The sequence below is a fragment of the Fulmarus glacialis genome, unplaced genomic scaffold (assembly GCF_000690835.1).
Source record: "Fulmarus glacialis isolate BGI_N327 unplaced genomic scaffold, ASM69083v1 scaffold4010, whole genome shotgun sequence".
Classification (NCBI taxonomy): domain Eukaryota; kingdom Metazoa; phylum Chordata; class Aves; order Procellariiformes; family Procellariidae; genus Fulmarus; species Fulmarus glacialis.
In genome coordinates, this window is record NW_009189484.1 from 46386 (window position 1) to 71175 (window position 24790).

Genomic DNA, 24790 nt, shown 5'->3' on the forward strand with positions numbered 1-24790 from the left:
ATAAAACATTAAGATATCCAATGGAGCGGTATGAACTAACGAGTTGCATGGTCATTTTTGAATGGCAAATGTTCTTTTTATGGATACTGCATTAGTTTAATTTGTGCTTAAACTTTAGCTATGCTAGACATTGGTGTTTGAAAAGTTAACATGTTTTTCCAATCTCAAAGTGTGTAAGTTTAGTATTAAAGAAACAGATTTACAACATTTTGATTTATACTAGAAGAAAAAATACTTTTGTAGCAAACGTGTTAAATGAGCTACTCTTTAAAGATAGGTCTGGCTTGCTTTCAGAATTATTATTTATATGATAATGCAAAAAATCTACGGATGTTTTCTTTTTGCTTTCAGATTAAATTTGGATTGTTTGAAAAGCGGAGAGATATTTCACCATAGTGCAAAAGAAGATACAGAAGAAGAGAGCAGAATGAGAGCTTCCCAAGTACCACATGCCTGCAGCCTGTTATCTTTAGCGATGCTGTTCCTTCCAGTCACTGGAACGTCAAAACAAAATATCCCAAGACTTAAGCTTTCCTATAAAGGTAAACTTTTCAGCAGTTTTTCTAATTCTGACACTTTTGTTTTGATGTGATGTTGCCAGCAGTTCATTTGTATTATTAATCAGGAAAACGAAACGCAGTTGACCCTACAATTCCCAGAGATGTGACAGAAGCCTTAAAGACGGATGAATTCTGCCTAGGGACAGTATTAAATTCTCTTTTTTGGGTGGAGGGGTACATGTTTCTGAAATATAACTGGGTTTTAAAATTATTATTTCAGTTTGCTCCTAGAGGATATTAACATACTATACCTAAGTTAGGGGGGAGTCATTGCCTAAACGTAGGCTTCTAGTGTTACTTGAAATGCCATGAGGCCCATTGGAGACATTCCCATGTGGCTGGTGGGGGTGACGTGGGACATGGAGGACACTCACACCTTTCTAGAGCATCAGAGAAAGTTGAGAGAGCTGCCCCAAGTGTTTCAAATGGCACTGACATTTTATTTTTGTAATAATTTTTTTCTTTATCACTAAGTTGGTATGTGAAACCCTTGAAATGTTGTTTTCTTTCCTCTTACCTCTTTGGATCACAAAAGCCTGTTTTTCTGAGGACTTCCTTAACTTTATGTGTATGTCTTGTTGAGAATGTTACATCTGTTTAAACACAGATGTATTTTTTAATTCCTTATTTGACAAGTTCTTAAACGAGGTAGATTTCTTATTGCTTTGATTGTACATTATGCTTCCACAGTTTTTACACGGCATAGAGATACATCACTTTCATATTGTCGTTGCTTTGATTGTACATTACGCTTCCACAGTTTTTACAAGGCATAGAGATACATCACTTTCATATTGTCATCTTTAACTAAAGCAAATGCTGTCCAGTTAGGTTTTTTTCAATTGTGTCAGCACCCTGCCCTTATGGGAGTTAATTCTGCTCTCAGTTTTTCAAACTTAGGTCTTCCTATGCACTACAGAATTACACTCAGGATAGTGTGATGGGACAGGAGGCTGTAAAGCCTTCATCAGAGGTTATGATATGTTTATCATGAGTTTAACACACAGAGGAATTTATTGGGTAAGCACAATGACATCCTCCTTATTTACAAGCTTCTCTTTTGCTAGATTTGTATGCCACTGTGTATGGTATTCCCCTGTGTACATACGTGTTTGAATGTGTTTCTGTGAGAGAGACCGAGGAAGAGAGATCAAGGGATCTTGACAACATTTTTTTAAATTCAGGAAACAGTTGCACTCACTTAAACCAATGAATACAGAAACTGAAAGACCTGACATGAGTTATGAAAGTTAGCAATAAAACCCCCCTAACATATAGTCAGACTTTTCACAGCTAGGTCTTTTGAGATAATTCCCAATAGCAGCATATACCATATGGTGATGGCATTTATTGTGGATTTGACACTCGTGATTAGTGAATTCCTCTCAACTTCAAAAGCAGATAGCCTTTGGCAAAATCCTGATGGATGCATTTGGCAGGTAAGGAGGGGGAGAGAGAAAAATTATGGAGGTCAAGACAGGAAAAAAAAATCACTGAAATCTTAGTTTAAAATAGTGGCAGAGACCTGCTGGGAGTGGTTGGGAAAAAGCCTGAGCTCGTTTAAAGAGACAATGAGCAGATGATTGATATTTAGGCCCCGACCCAAACTTTTATTAGCAACTTTATAAACCTTTCGCTTTGGCTTGAGGGATACAGTTTCCTATCCAAACTTATCCACCTATATCCCTGTAGGGGGAAAAAAAAGCAACAACAGATACAAAATGGCACATAAATCTTAATTTGGAGAGCTGTGATGGAACTGAAAAACCAAAGGAAAGAGAATTATCAGACTTTATTGTGCCTCTTCTTGCCTCTTTTTTTTTGGGAGGGAGCGAGTGGGGGGTATTTTTCTTTTTCCACAGGGAACAAGAAAAAAGTTACTGCTTTGTTTTCACACTTTTGCATTGTAAATGGTGCAGGTAGTGCTTGTTAATTGTGCTCATAATTAAATCATGTTTTTATTGTTGATAACAGTATGCCAGATGTCCTGAATATTTAACATAGTTGTCAGAATTGATCTTACCTTCCCCCCTGCCCCACCCCCCAGGTATTCCAGCCAAAATAACTCCAAGGTTTCTGAGAATAAGATGTAGGAGAAATGAACTGTCTTGCCAGTTCTCATAAAATTGTTACAGTCATGTCATTGACAAGTCCTGGCATTTCCATTCTTCAGAATTAAGACTTGAAATATAATGAGAAGGATAATATGGGGCTCTTTTCCTTCTTTATGAAAAACTGACCAAAATTGGCCACATCAGGCAGCTCTGAAAACTTGGTCACACATGTGTGTTCATTTGGCTGCTAAAGATGTTGTCTTTCAAGGGAAGGTTTCATCCCCTTCCAAGTGCAATGTGTTTATGGGATGGCATAGCTCCATCTTCCCAGAACGGCTGAGTATTTGCTCGGGCAGGAGGGCTGGAAGCGAGCAGGACTTTCCCCTGCAGTTACTTCATCTCACAGCTGCAGCCCGGCATACCTCAGCTGAGGGCTTGGAAACTGCTTCCCATGCCCTGACAGTAAGGAGAAGAAAGGGAACGCCAAGTGACGAATGCTGAGGATGAAGAAGTGTAGGGGACAAGAAGAGAGAAAGAAGAAGAGGGAATAGTATTAAAGGAACACGGAGGAGGAGGAAATTGAGAGAGAAGGAAAGAAATCGGTGGATAGAGCAAGGGGGAGAAGGAGCAGGGTGGGGTAGCTAAAAGAAATGTCTATGACCGCAAGAGTGCTTCAGTAAACCTTAGTGCGTCACAAGTCCTCTGCATTCGGAGGACAATTAAAATTTTAGAGCTTGTCTGCATGGCAGTTATAAGTTTTCATCTTCTGTGAGATAGCTTAAGGGGCAGAAATCTGTGCTGGAAATGTTAAGATACAGATAATCCAGTGAATGATGTGAGTATCAACATGATGTCGTATGATGGATTTCCTTTACTTTTTACCCCAGTTCTAAAAAAGCGTTCTAAAAAATCATACACACATAAAACTACAAAAGCACACATGTCAATTAAAATATCTTGTGACACAGAGGCAAAGTCATGTATACACCACCTGTGTTAATATAATACACTATGATCTTTAATTACATCCCTCATCCTATATTCCCACATTTTCCCCAATTCATTAATTGAATAATTCTTCAATATTTCTTTTTAGATACTTCACTTAGACTTTAGCTTTTAGATATTGGTGCATGTCATTCATATCCCAGAAATTGCCACTGCTTTCATGATGCTTCTAGGGTGGTCTCACCACAAAGACCTTAATTAATCTATATCTCTTAGATACTTTTATAAGATTATGGGGTGTTTTTATTATTACATTATAGTTTTAATATTAGGTGAAGGTAAACAAACAGTCTTCTAATAGAAGATTACCATCTTTAGAAAACTAGGGCCTGACTTTTGAGTAATATTCCATATTTTAATAGTCTTTGTATACCACTACCTTCAGTCTCAGAGCAACAGTGTGTATTTATCATTCGTTTTCATGTAGCTGGAGATACCCTGTGACCATCATCCAAACTGCAGAACTCCTCAAGCACAAAAGTGACATTCAGCTTCCCTAAGCAGCACATCTTCGTTGTCTGCTACCTCATTTAACATCCTCATTCCAACTTCTACAGCAAATGCAGAAGGTTTTTGTATACCAGTCTCATTCAATAATGTTGTTTATGAAACAGCATTGGTTCTGTCACTAAAGAACGGAAGGGCCTGTGTCATAATTCATACATACAAACGTGTTTAATTCATAGAGTGTAGACAGTCTTATTTCTGTCTATCTTTTGGGTAGTAGTCTTTGCCAATTTATTGAGAGGTATTTTTATACAGATTTTTTGTGTGTGTTTCTAGGTTTTATTTTATAGGGAGAGGGAGAGAATAACCAGACTAGAAGGTTGATTGCCTTCTAGGGAAAAAAAAAAAAAAATCAACCTTTTTCAATTTGTGGCCATCCTAAAATTTTCCAGTAGAAATATAGACTCCTAATTGCAAATTTAAGCCTATTGATTTGCTTTACTTTGTTGTTTTTCATGGACATCTTAGAAGTGGTTTATGCCCTCAAAGAATACATTTATATTACAAAAGTGTGCACCCTGCTTTCTTGGCTGGGGGGTATGCCCCAACCCAGATTTGGACACTGTCACCAGTGACATATCCACATTGACATCCATAGATATATGGATATATATCATGCCCATGCAGGAATGTGGCCGTGCCCCAAAAGCAAGCCACATTTACTGTGACCAGCGCTGACTTGGTTAGAGGACCAGGACCCTGCATTGTGACACTGCACAAAGGAAAAAGCAAGACTGAAGGCAACCTTTGGCTTTTAAAACAGGATTGACTTAACACTCTTAAAAGCAACTATGGCAGTAATTTAAATCTAATAAACAAGAACATTATTCTCAGCTGATTTTTTACTTCTTCACATTGAATGAATTAAGATGCAGTCTTACTCCCACTAAAGTCACGGCAAGAGTTTTGCCACTGAAGTAAATTGAAACAGGATCAAATTTCCACTCCTTCTCGTTTTTTTCATCTTAAATAAGTAAACTAAAGACATGCAATTCTGCCTCCTCTGTTGAAGGATGACAATGCTAAATCATCAGCTCCACATGGAAATTAGCCACGTTTATGGCTTCATGCAGTGTTTTGCATACACGATTTTCTTTCCCCTAAGAGGAGTGATCCATTCTTACAACATGGTGAAAAAGCAAACATTTTGGTGCCAGGAATTCTTTTGAAAACTTGACTGGATTAGTACATTTCCTTAATGTTCTAAAAATGATCCTTTGAACATACTACTTCACAATGTCAGGCATCCTGTTTTCTAAATTTTTTTTTTTTTTTTTCATTTTATAACTGATGAGATGCTTAACTGTTGCATCAGAGCAGTTAGTTTGTTCTGTTTCAGTAAAGCTGGCTTATTTTCATGTCATACATCATTTAATTATGCATAAAAAATATAGTTAGAATTGTATAGCTCCATGAGCCTCATTTAAACTGTCTGTGACATTGTGGTAATCCCAGTACCACGATGGGGTCTTGCACAACTCTGAATGGTTGGAACATGGTAAACTGGTGATGTACAAAAAAGCGTAGAAATGAGCTCGCATTTCAGCAGCTGTGCTTGCTCTACAGGAAGAGGAAGAAAAATCAGTAGAAACATGCTTTTGTAGTAATATCAGCAGCTGTAATTCTGAATGCCCATGAAGATGAAGGAAAATGTGCTGAATGAGGAAGTGCTGCTTTCTTGAATCCCTTGTTTGTTGTTTAATTCATTTTTGATGATTTGTGATTTCTCAGAAAAATCTATCTCAGATTCCTTTGTAAAGTAACACAAAATGTTTATGTTAGAGTTAAGATCCTAGTTTCAGAGGATTGTCTAGTTATGAAATAGATTTTGCCTGTTTTGTCTCAAAAATCCTGTCTGGAGACAGTGAACACTGAGACTTAAAATGTACCCTAGGTTGAAGATGGATGGGCATTGCTGTCCATGTGAGGAAAGATTCTTGTATATGCTGTAGACTAAGTATAAACTTGAAGGCGTTTATTACATTCTAGTAACGGGAAAACCAGCAAGTCTCTTACACACATTTTTTTCCTTTTTTAAACTAGTGAGCTTGGAGGTCAGATCCAACTATATGTTGCATTTTCTGTCATATAATTATCATATATATAATGTCCTGGAGAGCAGCCTCCAGTCAGTGACATCAACAGTTTACATAGCAGTTGAACTAAGAATAACCTTAGAGAACTGACCCATATCAACCTCTTAACAGTGTAAACAGCCTGTAGCTCACAACAGTTTTCTTTTTTTTGTGATCACAAAAGGGCCCCAATTGGATAAGAAAAGAATAGTGTTCACAAAATACCAAACTATTCTGCTGAATGTTCACTTGATTGAATCTCAGAAGATGAAAGAAAAAAACAAAAGCGTAAGACTTTGGGAAGAATGATTGGTCCCTTGTAAAAAACAGGATGAGACAACACCGAAAACTGCTTCCCTAGAAGAAGAATGTGGGGAAGATACATGATCAGTGGCATCAGCTTTGAAGAGGGTACTTTCAAAATTATTTGTCTAATTGCACTTTTGCTAAAGACATTTGTAAAGCAAACTCAATTCAGAGTAGCTTCAAAGATCCCAACCTTGTTCTCTTTCTATGCACTAATTTGAGGGCATGATCCTCTTGACGTCACTGTGTGTCTAGCGGTGGACATCTGTGGTTGCAGCACAGGTCCTCGAGTCACATCCTATTTCCCTTTCCTCCCTCCCCATTTCTGCTGTTCCATTTATAGTTCCTCAAAGAAGGGCGGAGGGGTGCAGGGGAGGTCTGTTCTGTAGTCAAAGTCCTTTGCAGATAAATACACAAAGAGATAGCAGAAAGAGACAGAGACAAAATTTCCTTTATCACGCCAGAGCACTATCAGAGAATTCAGAGGGATTGGCTAGCTGTGGTTAACAGGGGCATTTAGACAAGGGTGGGAGTGACAAAGGTACCTTTTTTCCCACTAATTTGAGAAAAAAAAGACATTCTCCTTTGTGATCCAAATCCTGGCTGTCCCAGAGAAGTGTGCTGTGTTGCACCATAGAATTTGACAGCTGAGAGGTTTTTGAAGACACTGAAATTTTATGTTCAACTTAACTTATCTGGTAGCTTCGGAATGACTTTACAACTCCCTCTGCATCATCCATGCACCCTGGGTTTCTTTGAAAAATATTTCTCACTAAATATGTAACACAACAGCAGTCTATATGACACCCACTGGTGCCCCAAAATGAATAGATAAATGTAAATACTACTAATAAAGAATATCAACCCCCAACCCTCCACTATTAAATAATAGTTTATGCCTACATACTAATAATTGAAAGGAGGTAATATGATGGTGCACACGGTTACCTTGTGCCGACACACATCTCTGACATCCCTTGCCCTGCAATTTTTAGTTAGTACGGTCCTATCGCAACGTTGCCTATGTTTACAAGGCAGATATTGGGTCCACCTGCACATCTGCACGTGGGACTCTGAATCTCAGAGAGTTTGCTAGGCACAACTCCAACACAAACAACTAACATATAAGGGAATTAATGCAGATATTCAATGACCTCTAGTTTTAATGGCTTCATAAGAACTTAACTCCTGTCAATATCAGAAGGTATAACTGATAATTATATTTCACTTTGCCATAGGAGAACATTATGCTAGTCCAAGCTATTATAATGTGAATTGGTTTTATTTTCGTTGCTGGAAGATGTCCTTTGCTATTGCCAGTGCAAAACTATTTTGAAAACCTTCCTTCACATTAGCCAATTGAGTTACCTTACTACACTTGCTTGCTTTTTAATCAAATAAAATATATCTGGAAAACTGGAAAAAGAATATAAGGAGAAAAATCTTTGAAGTTTCCTGAAAACAGTCATTCTCTACATTTAAACCACCTTTTCTTAGAGAATGTCCATCCTGTGCAGCTATCCCAGGTAATGACTAAGCAATTGCATCTCTGTACTGCACTTTTGTAGCAATTTGGAGCACGGCTATTAATTTTGCCTTGTGAGCTCAACCAGCAGTCATGATGGTAGAAACAGCTGAAATATTAATGCCCCCACTGTCATTATAAAAGTTCTCATTCCTCATTCAGAGCATGGGAAAGAAAGATTATCTGGCCCCTGCCAGGGAGGGAACCCCCCTGCGGGGACAGGAACAAGCAGTTACGTGTGGGGAGAGCAAGCAGGAACCTCCTAAAGCAGCTTTGCTGCCAACAGCGGAAATATCTGTTCCACTGACAGGTAAATCTGCTCACAGAGGTCCCTGCCCTTCGCCTCCTTTCCTGTGCAGGCATTCCTCCCACCGCAGCCCCTTCAGCCCTGCCAAATGCTGCCTTTGCTCCCTGGGTAGCAGGTCATGCTGGTGAGCTGGTTATTGTTTCCCAGACCTGGTTTCACCTCCTTTACCGTATCTGCTTTGCCTCCTCGTCCACCTGGACCTGTCTTGGTTGAGTCGAGAAACTAGAAGAGCTTTTCGAAGCCAGTAATGAGGAAATTTCCTTGCCCTCAGGAGGACTGTGGGAAGGGCATTGAAGGACCATCAGCACTTAAGAGATCTTACAGGCTCTCTCAGACGGTGGTTTCATGGCAGCTGAGCCAACACAACAGCATGCTGCTTCTGGAAGAAGGACATCTGCCTCCCTGCTCCCTTCTCCCCAAACACACATGTCCACTTCTTCCCCCCCTCATCTGCTCCCAGATGCATGGACCAGCCTTTTCTCTTGCACGAGCTCCAGCTCTCGTCAGCCCCTTTGGCAAGCACATATGCTCTTAGTAGTTAGGACTTTGTATCTTATTTAGCTTTACAGCCTGACCATACAACGTGTGTGGGCTCTGGTCCAATGCTTGGAGTTGGAGAGAAGAATGGCACCCATGGTTTCTTGCTGTACACTCAGGGCTAGATCCTCAGCTGATAAAATTATTGCAGCTCCCAGTGGTTAAACTGAGGGTCTGGGTCTGAGTCATGACGCAAGTGCAAGTGGGGCGTGTGTCTGTGTGTCTGTGGAGCGTGCAGAGGGTGGGGAAGGGTGGGACGTACAGCTGTTGAATGCTTCCATAAAAATCTGTGTTGCTCACAGACACTGGTTATAACTCGTGCGTAGTATGCGATTACACTAGTATGGAAATTGCAAATAGCAACGATAGGCAAAAAATCTGGATTTTTCTGTCTGTGAGCTGTTCTTTTAAGTCTTGAAAACAGAGGCACTGATGAAGTAACTGAACAAGCAAATCTGTTTGGCATTAACTGTCCTTTGCACTGTCAACTCACCTTCTTCACGAGTAGCTCATGCTGCTCTGTATCTCTCCTAAGCCTGTTAGTACTGATATTAATATGTTTTCCAGGCCCGTGCCATCTGACACTTTTATTACAATAGAGTTGTTCATGCCACTGCAGTTCAAGGTCTCTCATCTTTTAGCATGAAAGCCTTGACTCTCTGTTAGGAACATTACACTCATTAAGAAGCTGGCAAATACATGTTAACCTTGTGAGAAAAATGTTAAAGTGAACGTATTATTAAGATATCTGACCATTTTAAAAACAATATCTTTCATATATAACAGCTGTAGGCTCAGTGGAGAAAGTCCTGCTGTCAGATGCTCAGTCTGAGAAAGCAGGTTGGAATAAAGTGAGTCAGACTCCCAAAGAGATCTGTCAGCACCTATCGGCAGCGTCAGACCAGCTACAGAACCAAATCCAGGTTTCCGTAGCCAGTTATACCTCAGATTTACTTGAGAGAACTCCTTGCAGGTTTAAATCCTGGACACTGAAATCCGCAACAAAATTCTCATTTGCTCCAAGTGTGAAACAAAGTCCACTTATCTTACTTCCTAAGGCTGGAATTTCATCAACAGAGCAAGAACTGAGTAAGGATTCAGAAATGTGTCGTGTTCTGTACAGCTGCTACCAGATAGTATGGGTGGAAGAAATAGCACAACCTGCTGCCGTTTCACCAGCTCACAGATATTCGGGCTTTAGGGAGATCCTCTGTCTGTCCTCAGGGTGCTGTGTGCTTCTCCAAAGCATATCATGTTCTCAGAAGTTTCTCTGAAGATGCAGTTAGTAGAAAATTGCAGGTACAGGTGCTTGAAAATACTCTAGCCATTTTTGCATCACTGAAGAAAGTAAAGTCTGAAATGAAGGGTTGGTGCTATTTTGAAGGCAAGTGCAATATAATGACAGTAATTTGTTTTGAAAGGAAGGATAGCACTGCATAGAATTTTATGAACCATACTTTGACAAAGGAAGAACTATGTGCCTTAAAGTGCTAAATATGATCACCATGTTGTATTTTTAACACCTGGATGTACTTGCAAAGCACAATACATATCTCCATCCAAGCAGGAAAGAATGAGTCCACTGCTGCAGCGTGGAGTGTGTTCATTCATGCAAGTTAATGCAAGTCCCAGATCCTTGAGATGGTTTTGATGCTAGATGTCTACTAGGCACAACCTATAGTCAGTGCATTTTGTTTGTGTTGCCTGTTCTCAGAGTGTGAACTAATCTCCACACTTCATTCCCCGTGGCTATGTCCTTCATAAAATTCATGCCTTTCTGATTGCGGGTCCTATGATTATGCACCTAAAGGTAGCTGGAAGGTTTATGAGATGAGATGGCAGACTAGTTGGAGCAGTAAAACTGATTCACAATCAGTGAGTTTAACAGCTTTTTTGAATGAGACAGTCAAAGAGGGTGAGTTTAACTCAGCTTTTTTGAATGAGACAGTCAAAGAGGATTTTGCCATTATTTCCACCTGAAGCCGATCATCGCTCTCTTGCGTTCTATGTATTTGATTGGCTGATAGATTGGGAGGGACAAGAGGCTGGGAAATGGTTAACCATGAATGAAATTACTTTATTTTGAATTGCTCTAAGGCATCTAAAAATTGAAATTCTGACTAGAGAGTGTGGGAGTAGCAGAATTCATTTAAAGCTGCCTTTTCCCAGAGTCACTGAATTCATAGCCTATTTGCCACTATGGATCTAGTAATGTGGGTTTTCAGAATAGCTTTAGGAATAGGTGAGTTTATAAGCCATCTCCCTCAGAATAGGGCAGAAGTTTTATCTCAGCTGCTTGACACTCAGGTCGCTGGAAGATAATTTTGAAAGACAGGGCTAGAGCGTGGTCTCTAGTTAAGTTGACGGTTCCTCATCTATATGATCGAGAAGAAAACTGGCCTCTGACTTCAATAATGGCCTAAAATTTTACTCTGCTAGATACAAGGAAAAAGTCTTATGTTCTTAGAGAGCAATATCCCCTCACCATTGGGCTACTTTGAAGCAAACTTAAAATAAGACTGAAGTGGAAGAAAGCAGATTTCAGTCGAGTAACTCAGATTATTTACCCATTACACATGAGACCGGCAGCCAGGTTGAGGATCTGTGAGAGGTGAAGGGAAAAAAGGTAAGTTCAGTGCTGACCATTGAAAATGAGGAAATAGAGGTGATGGGTTTACATGTTCTGCCTTACATTTAGAGAGGAGATTTGGTACTTTTTAAGTCCATCGATGTGCGAGGCATTCTTAATGGATAGGTATGTGTGATGAGATGCCAAGAATTATCTATGCATTACCAAAGATCATACGCTTGCCAATCATTTATATTGAATTACATTTGTAGTGCATATTCTTTAAATATCCACAGTATCACTTTAAAAAAAAAAAAAAAAAAAGAGATTTAATTTTGCCTTGGAAACAACAGTGAGTTTGCTTACTTTGGCAGTTTTGCAAGAAAGATAAACTACTTAGGAAAAGAGAACCTGTACAAATCCACGGTCTTAGGTCTTCTTCAGAAAAACAAATGTTTCACTCAGATACATTTTCAGTTGTGCTGTCTAAAGTTAATTATTTGGTTTGGCTCTGTGAGGTTTGTGAATTGGGCTTTTGCATTTTTTCACCAATAACATGAAGTCACAAAGCAGCTTTTAATCATCTCTGCAATAATAACACTTTACAAGTTATTTGTGCAGCTGTTTTACTAGTCAAATTTATTTGCAGTTAAAATGCAACTAAGATACACTTTCATAAACATAAGTGAGAATTGTTTGGTTCATGCTTTAACTGGGTGTATTTTTGGTGGTAAGCACCTACTTATTTTGTATTACAGTATTACCATTTTTGCAGATTTAAAAAACACGGAGTCAGGCAAAGGCAGCACTGTAGATTGGTTATAACCCCCAGCTCTTAAATAGATGAACTAAATAATCTGCAGTAGTCTCAATCCTGATCTTGCAGAAGAACCTCCTTTCAAGTGAGCTTTACTGATACGAAAGAGAATCAGGTCCCACAGCATGAGTTACTTTTTTTTTTTTTTTTTTTTTGTCTTATGGGTGGAGTAGCTTTTGTGAAGGTTGTCTGAAGATAAGGTGATCTGTCCCTTCCCAATGAAAGGTGTAAAAAATGCGTTGATTGCACTGCACAGAGCGAGCTATTGCTTAGTTAGCATTGTCTGTAATGATGGTTTGAGAAGCATAGTGCATAGTTGGAGCTACTTTAATTACTTAGGATTTTTCTGACAGATTTGATATCTATCAATAAGTATTTGCAAATAAAGATGTGGGAAAAGTTTAGTTTGCTGATTGCTAAGCTGCCCATAGAAGTGCCTGAAGTTCGACGTGAAAGTGCCCTGAAATGCCTTAAATCCTGCAGCAGACTGTTCCTGAATTTTGGAGCAATCTTTGAAAAAGTTCTCTTTCCAGTGTCACCTTCCTAGACTGTAATAGAAGTGAACAGAAGTGCCTAACCCCAAAATATGTGGTGGAGTACAGGGTGGTTTTGGGTACTATTCAGAAAGAGAACCAAGATTTTGACACAATATTGTGCCAACAAGAAATCATGTTTTCTCTGTTCCCAGTAATCCATATCCTTTTGGAAAGGCCCTGCTGTGCCATGAATGTGACATTTTCCTCCAGGCCAAATAAAATTCATTGTATAGCAATGAGAGTCACATGGCATGCACAACAAATCATCATTGTCCATGGTGAGATGCAGCTAAACGAAATATAACTTGCTTCTTGCAATAAGTAGTAGAGATTGGTAGTAGACTGGAACTATTCTCTTTGCCTTCATACAAATACATCTGGGGTCAATTGGATCTTTTAGACTCAGAATACTTTAGGAATTAAGTAAATTGCTGTATTCATGCTATATTGACATTTCTTTATCCCAAAAATTTAGTTGAGGATTCACACAATACCCATGTAAATTGTCACAGGCATTTTCCAGCACGTGAAAGGACTTGCTCCTATCTAGAGGAAAATGATGTGACATTTGTTTTTTACTGTATATGAAAATTACAGAATCATATATATAAAGCCTTTAAATTCAGAGTCCTTCAAAGGTGTCGTTAGACGTAGCTGTTTGGAAACAGGTTGAGGAGTTCCCTTTCTGCCAAGTTAGGCACAGCCCATCGCTAGAAAAATGTCTGTGACTGGCCACAAAGGCACTTCTGAGTCTCGACCAAGTGGTTCCAGATTGCTGCACGCTTACACCATGCTGGAGTCGAGAAATGGCAGCACAGTCACCGCATATGTGACTCGAGGCTAAGAAGTCTAAATATGCTGTATAAATGTAAATACATGTTACCAGAACAGAATGACATTTTTTCATTCGAAGCGTTTACGCCGTGGCTCTGGTGCTGGAGATTATTTAAGTAAGCAATGATCATCCTGTTGTGAGCCAAGCCCACTGAGATATTTTTCTAAATGAATAAAAACCAGTCACTCTTCCAGCTTCTACCATTCAGCAGTGAAATATTAACCCAGAAGGGAGTTTGCTGAATATTCATTTAGTCGCCAGACTGGAAAAAAGTATTTAATTTTCAGTAAAACAGCAAATACACACTATAAACTAAGTGCTGATCGTGTACTCATGAAAGACCATCCCTGTAACTAACTTTGTTTCAGTGCATTGTGAGAATGCTGTTTCTATATTAGCCTCGCTACAGAGATGCAGTGATTCAAATCAACAGCTTTCTCTAAGCTCTAAGCTTGAAAACCATTGGGCAAATATGCTTTTCATAGTAAATTTTTAGAGAATGCTGTTTCTATATTAGCCTGGCTACAGAGATGCAGTGATTCAAATCATCAGCTTTCTCTAAGCTTGAAAACCATCGGGCAAATATGCTTTTCATAGTAAATTTTTTCCAATGTAATATCCTTGGTGATATTAAATATATCTCACTGTGAAAGGCAATTTCAACCCATAAGATTGGATTGTTTTGCTTTTATGGAGGGAAAACAATGATTAATTTGGCTGTAATTTAATCAATTCTCTGTTAATGTTTACTTGACAAATTTTATTAGGTCATGTTTCAGTTTTAGTCTTATCAGTGGCCATGTTCAGAGTCTTATTTCCAAGCTCTTTTCAATAGGTAGGAAATAACTGGCCAAACCTGATTCTTCACCACTTTGCAGCTTGTGTTGCCCTTTGTGTGAGTAAGACGACAGCGTGCAATGCTGTCATTTCAATCTAGAACATTTTACAGATGTTTTCTTTATGATGCAGTGAAAGAAATGACTGTACAAGGCACCAGGCAGGGATCATTCCCACTTGGGTGTTTCAGTCATGAGACAGCTTTTTCCCTCCCTGTTGTAGCTGTCCTAGGTGGTTCTTTACTGAGAAATACTAGACATGTTAAGCAAGAGATGACAAATGTCCTTTTGGGATGGTCACTACAGAGATCATTCCTTCCAAATAAGAAAGAAATGGGAAGTGGAGAGCGGTCTCAGTCATCTCCTTTTAGGTATGTGGAGAATCAGGTCTACATATTTTGGCAAGTGACACACTTGCAAAGGCCCATGGATTGCATGACTCTAAGCAATGAAAGTGCTTTAGAGCATTTGCACAAACATATCATTTATCCTCACTCAGATCAAATTCCTATGGCTGGAGATGAGAAGGAATTTTCCCTCATATTCTGCATCTTAGTTACTCATGTCCCACAGGCGAGCACTGTGATATGACTGGAAGCTTGTCATCAGAAGAGATTTAAAAGTAACAGAGGGTGATATGAGTTGCTGAGATACAGTAGCTTGTGAAATTCATTAATCTCTCCTGTTGATTCCTGTTAATGCCCATGAATGACTAATTACTAGATATTGTGATCCTGTATTCCTCTTCTTCCCTCCATCCTATGTACTAATTGGGACATAGAACTGTTAATAGGGATTTAATCTAGACTGCAGAATTTAGAAGGCATTTATTATGGATCATTATTATAAGGCATATATACAATGGATCAGACAATCTAGTAATGCAGCCAGCTCTTATGTCATGGGTGGAGAGGAGAAAGACGATTACTCAGAAATTATGTGCTCCAGCAATGCTCAGCTGATAAACCGGGTGGAGAGGAGAAAGACGATTACGCAGAAATGATGTGCTCCAGCAATGCTCAGCTGATAAACAGTATTTTAGAGATCAGCCGAGAAGAATTTGAGTAGCCCAAGAGAGCTAAAACCTCCTGCTGTGCTGTGATCAACATCAGAGAACCCTTTCCCAATAAACAGCTCTATCATGTCCAGTACCAAGAATTTCCAGGCAGAAAAAACAAGGGAGGAGTTTTGTACAGAGTATGACATCTAATGAAGACACATCTACATCACACACAAAAAATTAATGGAGTTTCACTAGAAGTGGCTGTCCTATAACAGAGAACCCAGTAACAACAAGTGTCAGGAGGAGTACATGTTTATTTCTTATTGGGTGAAAACATGCTCGTGGAGTAAGCTAAACTTCAGAAGTTCTGTGTTTAGAGGGCTTTTCTTTTTCCTTTTTAAAATTTGTATTTATTTATTACACTGGCTTGGCTATTCTTCAGCCAGGCTATTCATCAGCCAGCTCTAGTGTAAGTAGTAGTTTGGATGGGACTTAAGTTTTTATAGTACCATGTTAACTGTCAGTTGTTCCTAAGTGATCCTGCTGTCAGTTAATAAGCAGGTCTTTTAAAGTGTTACTGATTCAGAAAAAAAAAAAAAAACTGACATCTTTGTCTTCACAAAAGATATGTGAGAGAGGGCAGTGCTGGTGTAAAGCAGTGTAGTGCTTAACGTTGGATTTAATTTTTCAATGTGAAGTAAGGTTTTTTTCAAAGTACTGCCAAATAAATCTCACCTAGGGGAATAGGAGCTGCAATACAAGACAATTTGTTTTCAGACTGTGCCATAACAACATTCAGCAGTGAGCCAGACAAAACCACACGAGCTTAAGTAGAAGTGACTGAGCCAAAAAATAATTGTCATAATTATATACCAGGTAGTCAGATTAATAATGATAAAATATTTTTTCTCTCACAGTGCTGTTTATTAGCCAGCAACAGGACTTAATCTTTGCTTTGCCTGTCACATGTTTTGTGAGAGACTTTGGAGAAAAAAGTTTGGGTTTGCTTTTTTTTCTCTTTATTTCGTTCAGGAGTTACTCTGCAAAACACTGGCCCTGATTTTCACCATGGTCAGGAAGTGTAAATAACTTGTGCTGTAAGTCTGGCCTCTCTAGCAGGAAGGCTACATTGTCCATCCAGTGCCAGAAAGGTGGAAATACCCTTAATTTTATGTTCAATTAAATACAGGATTTACCTTCTGTCCCAAGATTTCTGAATAGTTTAGCTTGGAGAGTTTGCTTGTGGAAGAACTGATTCACATGTTTATTTTCATTCTCCCCAAATTAATGACTACCCAACAAGACTAAACTCTCGTTGTGCTCTTTCCTATATGTTGTTTGTGTCCTCATCCAGAATTACGTCCACAGAGTATTCATTAAGCAAAAGGTTACAGACTTTGTACTTTACAACCTTTTAGCTTTTTTACAGGAGAAGCATAGATTCTTTCATCAGTTTCATAGAGAAACACATTTTTCTTAATTACGTTTTGAAAAGGATTGGAAGCCACTATTAAATCACAGTAAACTTAAGTGTCAAATTTGTGCTTTTAATAGGGAAAACTTCCACCGCAGAGAGGGCAGGGATGCAGGAACAGCCACCCATCATCAACTCTGTAAGGAAAGTAAAGACCTCAGGATCTTAGAGATCTTGCTACTGGATGCTCCCTTTAACATGCCTCTATATTGCCTTCATTTCAGTACTATGGCCTAGGGAAATACTTCTGCTCGATGGCTGTTGATTCAGATCTCAATTCTCAATTTAAATGACAGTAATTGAAAATTTAATTGTAGCAATTCTCTATGCTGCCAGCAGAACTTAATATTAGACAGTGGACAAATTGAACCTTATATCAAATTTTCTATACAGCTTATGGTTGTTACCTCCTTCCAGTTCTTCTCAACTATATATACAGTTTAATGTCCAAGTGGAAATCAGTTACTAGTGATGTCCCTCAAGGGTCAATACCGGGACCAATACTATTTAATATCTTCATCGATGACATAGTGGGATTGAGTCCACTCTCACCAAGTTTGTGGATGACAACAAGATGAGTGGTGTAGTTGATACATCTGGGGGAAGGGATGCCATCCTCATTTAATTGGACTAAATGATCTTTGAAGGTCCCTTGACAGGCTGGAGGAGGAGGCCCATGCGAACCATGTGAAGTTCAACAAGGCCAAGTGCAAGATCCTGCACCTGGGAGGGGGCAATACTCAATATCAGCACAGACTGGGTGATGAACAGGTTGAGAGCTGCCCTGCAGAGAAGGACTTGGGGATACTGGTGGATGAAAAATTGAGTGTGAGCCAGCAATATGTGCACCCCAGAAAACCAGTCATATCCTGGGCTGTACCAAAAGAAGCGTGACCAGCAGGTAGAGGGAAGTGATTATGCCCCTCTGCTCTGTTCTTGTGAGACCCCACCTGCAGTACTGCATTCAGCTCTGGGGCCCCCAACATAAGAAGGACATGGACCTGTTGGAGCGGGTCCAGAGGAGGGCCACGAAGATTATCAGAGGGCTGGAGCACCTCCCCTGTGAAAACAGGCTGAGAGAGTCGGGGTTGTTCAGCCTGGAGAAGAGAAGGCTCCGGGGAGACTTTCTATTAGCCTTCCGGTACCTGAAGGGAGCCTACAAGAAAGCTGGAGAGGGACCTTTTACAAGGGCATGTAGTGATGGGTCAAGGGGTAGTGGCTTTAAGCTGAAAGAGGTAGATTTAGATTAGATATAAGGAAGAAATTCCTCACTATGAGGGTGGTGAGGCTCTGGAACAGGTTACCTAGAGAAGTTGTGGATGCCCCATCCCTGGGAGGGTTCAAGGTCAGGTTGGATGGGGCTTTGAGCAAGCTGGTCTAGTGGAAGGTGTCCCTACCCATGGCAGCGGGGTTGGACTGGATGATCTTCAAAAGTCCCTTCCAACTCAAACCATTCTATGAGTCTATGATACCTGCCACATCTAACCACTGTTTCCTGCTCCTAACTCTTTTTTGCTGGCATTGACCTTCTTTGCTGCTTTATATGTAGAGCACCAAATATTGTGAGATATTGATCCTTGATCATGTGTATCCATGAGTATGATGGTACAAACATACATCAGTTTTCTTACAACGAAGGAAAGGTATACCACATATTTTGCAAAGTTCTGTCTTTTTTTGTTTCTAATTTCTGTGGAATTTCTGCTTCCTTTATGTCATAGAGATAATTTATTAAGAAAATTTCGTACAGAAAAATGGTTTGTGAGAGTAAATTTTACCCAATTTGGAAGTAAAAAAACCCAAATAAAACCAAGGTTAACAGGAACTGTATTATGACCCTGGAAAGACATGCTCTAACACTGCAGTTATCTCACTGGCGTACTCCATGCTGGTTGCATATATTTATAAAAGACACCAATGAGTCATATGCAAACATTTTGATTATAAAGATTTTCTTCATTTTCCCACAGACTTGCTGCTTTCAAACAGCTGCATCCCATTCCTGGGCTCAACAGAGGGTCTTGATTTTCGAACCCTGCTGCTAGATGAGGAGAGGGGCCGGCTGCTAATCGGGGCTAAAGACCACATCTTCCTGCTCAACTTGGTTGATTTAAACAAAAATGTAAAAAAGGTCAGTTTATTTTTCATAGAGTTCATCTCATAAGTTCAATTTTGTTCCTTTTTCTCTTTTTTTTTTTTTTTTCCCCCCTAATTCACTGGGTAACTGGCAGATTCATTGTGCAATGCTGTATACCAGGATTTGATAATCTCACCTCCCACAGTTATACAGATTATCTTTAATCAACTGAATTTCTCATGCTATATGATCTCCTGTGAGACTGATGTCCTGCAAGAGGTCAGCTACCTGGAGGAGCCCTGCAGTGCATGAAAGTAGCATCAAAATATCAACAAATAGGCAAAAATGCAACTAGGAGTGTTTGCTTCTTCATTTCTCTGGTCATGGTCACCCTCCTCAAATAAAAGCATTTGGAAGAAGATATCTGAAGACAGCTCTTTCCTCACGTCCTGGCATCACTGGGATTACTTTACAGTGATATGAAACAGAGCAGAGGCAATGTGGATGGTTTAAATTACAGTGAAAATGTTAGTGGCAATTTTAATATTAACATTTGTATTAGTATCTAGAATTACTAGTGACAGGAGAAGCTTCCACTGGGATCTATGCCCTATGACAATGTGTTAACTCCAGATAATAAGATGGCAATTTAGCCTTCAGTAGTTCTAGCAGACATGATGAACTGGAGCTTTTGTAAGCACAATTGACTGCTACATGTAAAAAACAGATGCTTGCACAGGAACACACATGAAAACTGCTTTCCTGCTTGTTCCAGATATGCTACTTACTGAAGAAAATTTAAATTCTCAGCTGTGTTTGATATTTTCTTTAAGCACCAGAAGGAGGTTTTAAATTACTATGTTCTGTTGTTGGCTCTGAAGAGGTAACTGACCCTGAATTAATACAACTGCAGCGCAGGGGCTTAGCAGGTGTAACAGGAGACTATTTTGCCCCATATGTTTGAGCGCAACACTTGCTGTCATTGTATAGAAGAGATACAGTACCAGGCTGAATATCTTCTTTCTTATTTCGTCTTCTGCAATGCTCCATATGCCAGCTTCTTTAAAACTCAGATTCTGAGCATTTCAGGAAATTCCTTGCCTGGGATGCTTTATCAAACACTTAACTTGTGCCTGCCAGCTCAGTAGTTTACTGAAAAACCAGCACCTCCTCAGGATATTGCATTAATAACAGCATTATTCAGACTACAGATTGATTTCTGGCAGAGGCTTTCCGTAGAAAACAAATTTTGTTTGTGTGAAAAGTAGATTTCTGCTTCTGTGGGATGCTGCTTACCTCCTGAGAGATGCTGAGTGCTGTCACCTCCCGTTCTGTTCGGTGGGGCTTGATCCGTTCAGAGCTCTCTGGAGGCGGTAGCACCCTCGTGATCCGCCCCTCCGTCCAAGCTGGTAACGTTTTCCCTTTAGCCAAACCACCGCTGATCATTATGGACGTTGTACTTTCCAAGAAGAGCAGAACACAGACTGAGCCAAGAGAATTAGCGTGCAGCCAGAGAGTGCCATTTATTAGAGATATTGTAGAGCAAAGATTCACTTTATGTTGGAATACAAAATTGCATTCGGTAAGCTGAATAGAGAATGTATAGCTACATATCTGTGGTAACCTGAAAGAAGGGAATAAAATTCATAACCACTTGCATATCTGGACTAAAGAAATTATTGTCTGCAGGTTCAAATAGTTCTAATTCTTAGTTTAACCATTCAGGTCATCTTTAACTTTTCAGACAAATCACTGAGGAAAAGTATATTTAAATAGTTAAAACGGACTGAAAAGCTCTGCAAAGAACCCTGGTGTGCTGATATCCAAGATCTCTGTGGGCATTCAGCAACTTTACAAACTTATCCTTTTAGGTAAATGCCCAGGTAACATGAGATGATATCACACAAGCGTTTCTCTTTGGTTCCCCTGTGCCGGGCTGGTAGAAAGGTGTCTGGGGAGGGAAGAGATGAGATGAAGGAAGTTGCGTGAGAGGTTGTGTATCCATCTCAGTCACTGACGAGGTTTCAATGCTAAAGGATGCTCTCCAGTAGCAGCGAAGTGTCAGAAAGTAGCGCTTGCCGGCGCTGTGTTTAGACTGACCGCGGTTTGGGTTGGCGCCGGGCCAGGCGGCTCGCTTCCAGGCTTTCCCGGTGCGAGGAAACCACACATGTCGGGACTACAAGGGTCTGAAGTGTGTCCTTTGTACTCCTCTGGAGCGAGAGTCGTCTGGGAAAAAATTCTATCTATCTGCTTATACGCAGCCACTAAAATGAGAAGTAATTGATGAGAATATTAAGTTTCTGCCTATAAATGATGTGTTTATTAATGACTTTGAGGGAGGAGGGTTAAAAGACAGCAAGTTGAGGGGGGTGAGAGAAGTGTAAGAGCTTTGAAACTAGAATGCAACTGTGCATAGTTTGGGGTTTTCTTTCTTTAAAACAAAACTGAACGTGAACTGTAGAATGCTGTATGCTGGGTAGATTCAGATTACTTTAAAAAAGCTCTCAATGTCAGATATTTGTTATGTTAGGAACTACTGACACACCAAAAAGCCAAATCAGGATCCCCAACAATTTACTCTCAGAAAATCCTCATCTGTGGATATAATTACTTGGCAAGACTATATTGTAGAGTCTGCTCTATATTCAGATATTTCTGGAATAGTATTCAAAGAAACATCCAAAGCATTGTATCCTTTTCCCTTATTTAATGTATACATATATATCATTTAATAACTTCCTTTTTACAACCTAATTATTTACCTAAATCAGTTAAATTAACTTACATATATTAAGTTACGGCTTTATTTCCTGGTATTTTTTTCCTGACAAAAGAAATCAATAGCTCTTCTGGAGTTCCAATTTCTTAAATCATTGTAGTTTTTATTCAATTTATTGTGTAATTGGTTGAAAACTTCCTTAGCTGGCAGCTTGAAAAAAATCCATCCAATTTCCAGTTCTTGTAAAACCTTATTGTAAAACAACAGTAAGTTCCATAGTATAATAGAAAGGTCCTCCAGAATGAAAGACAAATGCAGAAAGCTAAAATGGTTGCACTCTACAAATATCTAAAGCTTAGCAAAGGATAATCATCTTTCTGTAGCAGGGATATAATCTCTATGAACTTGTCCTGAATAGAAGCCTCTTGCTCTTATTGCAGGAATAGCATTATCAAGTGCCATAGTCTTTTCTTGAAAGATCCTTAGATGCCTGACAAGTGTTGCAAGCTATTTATAAACTGGAGGATTTGTGGTTCCTTCCTATGAGTAAAATAAAGATGTTCAGCAAAAGAAAGCAGAAGAGAGCAGCAACCGACATTTATCAGGGCATTGCAAATGTGGACAATAAATCTGAAGACAACTATGCCCATAACCAGTAGAAGTACAGCGTAAAACAAACAAACATGTTTAATAGCATGAGAGGCTGGAAAGCTGGAGAAGAAATTCTATAGGAATCCTAAGCTCTGGGATCCTGCTGGAAAGATTACTTTGGTACATAGAATTTTCTTGTGAGTTTGCCTAAAGCCTTTGTTATTTTACTCCTTAAACTAAATAAATACTAAATACAAAATGTTGTCAGCTGGGTAAACACTTATGAAATAGCTGCAAAGAAATGGTGCACCTTTCTGTACGTCCTGTGCTCGCTAACAGTGCAAGCGGGGTTATATGTCAGCACTATTATCACTGTGTGATCCGCAGCGCGACCCGCCCATCTCTGCAGGAATAGGAATGCTATCAAGGGCTGACAAGCTTTTGAAAAGCTGCCAACCTGCAGGAGCTGTCAGTGCTAGAAGACACAGCCACATGTGGGCCAAACAGATAAACATGTCAGATCCCCAATAGCAGCTTTGGAACAAGTTGTTTTCATCTGCCCCAGTGTGTATTGGCACAGGGTCACAAATTATCGTCGCTTGGAGCATCCTTAGTTTGTAGTTGCTACTATTTTTCTGGCATTACCAGGTGTAGCTGTCTTGTGACTTATCCTTTAATGCCCTCTTGTATTGATTTTTATCTGTATTTCACAGTAAAAAATACATATGTGTGTATATATATGTATCAGCTGGGTAAATGCTTATGAAATAGCTGCAAAGAAATTCTGCACCTTTCCATAACTCCAGTGCTTACAACAGTCGAAGTGAGGTTATATGTCAGCACTATTTGCAGTGTGACCCACCCATCTCTGCAGGAAGGGGACCATATATACAAATACATATGCATATTTATGTAAAAGAGCACCCTCGAGATATAGGAGCCAAATTTTACCTTCAACATGCTGGGAAACCTCCTGTCAGTCTATATAAGCGTTATCTCAATTAGCAATGAATCCGGTGGGAGTTTGGCCAGCACTGAAGGGAGGCTTTGGTTCTTGCCATCAAGCCAGAGCCTCAGGAATACACAGAGTCAGAGATGTTTACTGCAGCCCTGAAACACAGTAACACCAAGAGAGGTCCTTCCTAATCAAATATGTGCTGCTTTTACATGCCAAAGGAATTTAGCTTTCTGCCTATTAGCAAAAGCTGTAGATTGTCTCAGGGTGAAGTTTTCTTGACCTGTCAGAAGAAAAAGGCTGGCCAGGAGATATCAGCAAAGGCCAAAGAGTCACATGGAAACCACTGGAGATATCTAAAGTTCTGGAAGTGGGGCCATGAGTACTGGGAAAGTCTAGAATAAATGCAGTGGAACTGGAGGAGGATGTTCATGAGTCCATCCGGGATCATGTTGGTTTGTTGTCAATCTGTGAATAGAAAAAGTTCTAAGAAAAGAAGTGAGGTGAGGCTGAGATTTGACGGGGCAGGGTTTGACCCTCTGCACATGGGGAATTAGTGCCCAGGTGTAAATGCATGCTGATGGCCCTGCTTTTGAAACAAAGGGAACTTTTCTGGGTGTTGCAGTTCATAGAATACTCATTTCCACCTATTTTAGAGTATTTCCCTTCCTCCCAAAATTAATAGAAATAGAAACCATCTTCTCTATCATTTACAATAAAACAAGACTGGTTCTACTGGGTATCATATAGTTTAGTGTCCTGTCCCCAAAGATGGTCAGCAGTGGGCACCGAAGGAAGAGTGTAAGAAGCAGCTATAATGGTGCTTGAGGTTAGGGACTTCCAGGGACAGAGGTGATAACTTTGTGCTTGTTAGCCCTTGGAGGACTCTTATCATTGAGCTATGTAACGCTTGTTTTGAACCTCTGAAAACCTTTTGGAGTCCATGAAATCGTTTGATAGACTTAAATTTAGGCACCTGTGTAGACAAGGCGGAAGCTTTTAAACAGTGTTTACAGACACAAAACAACAGACAGGGGCAAGACGTGAAGAAAGCAGTATGTAACCAGAATGACAGCAATCCTAGGTGGAAGAGAGTGTCTCTGTTATTTCCTTTTGCATTGTTGCCATAAATTATGTTTCCGTAAACATCTGCTGTCATTTTTATATTTTACCCATATGTTTAGGTATAAAGAGACGCCAGTATCCTGCCCTCTGAAAACATTTGCTCATATTGGGCTTTGACTTTTTCGAAGGTAGGATTTGTCTTCAGTCTGCAGTGATAAACATGTCAGGAGCAATGCCATTTACTCTAAAAATCCCGGTGTACGGTTTCCTTTTAGGAGAAACAGACGGTAGTCAGAAGTCTGCTGTGGCTGCACTGTGGAAAATGAAGTGTAAAAGCACTGAAGCCTTTGAAGATTTAATCCAGTGTAAATGAAATCACCATCTGGTCCATTTTCTTTAAGCTTTCACATATGCTCATAACGTAGACATGAAAA

At 39.7% G+C, this 24790-nt stretch overlaps 1 protein-coding gene across 1 annotated transcript in view; it reads left to right on the plus strand.

The window, feature by feature from the left end:
- Nucleotides 1-354: 354 nt before the first annotated feature.
- Nucleotides 355-24790, plus strand: part of SEMA3D (sema domain, immunoglobulin domain (Ig), short basic domain, secreted, (semaphorin) 3D) — a 97368-nt gene continuing 72932 nt past the window's right edge. Inside the window, exons 1-2 of the mRNA XM_009582200.1 lie at nucleotides 355-542; nucleotides 18920-19080. Coding sequence (XP_009580495.1) covers nucleotides 428-542; nucleotides 18920-19080 — 276 coding nt within the window. The 5' untranslated portion in view covers nucleotides 355-427. The remainder of the gene's footprint in view (nucleotides 543-18919; nucleotides 19081-24790) is intronic.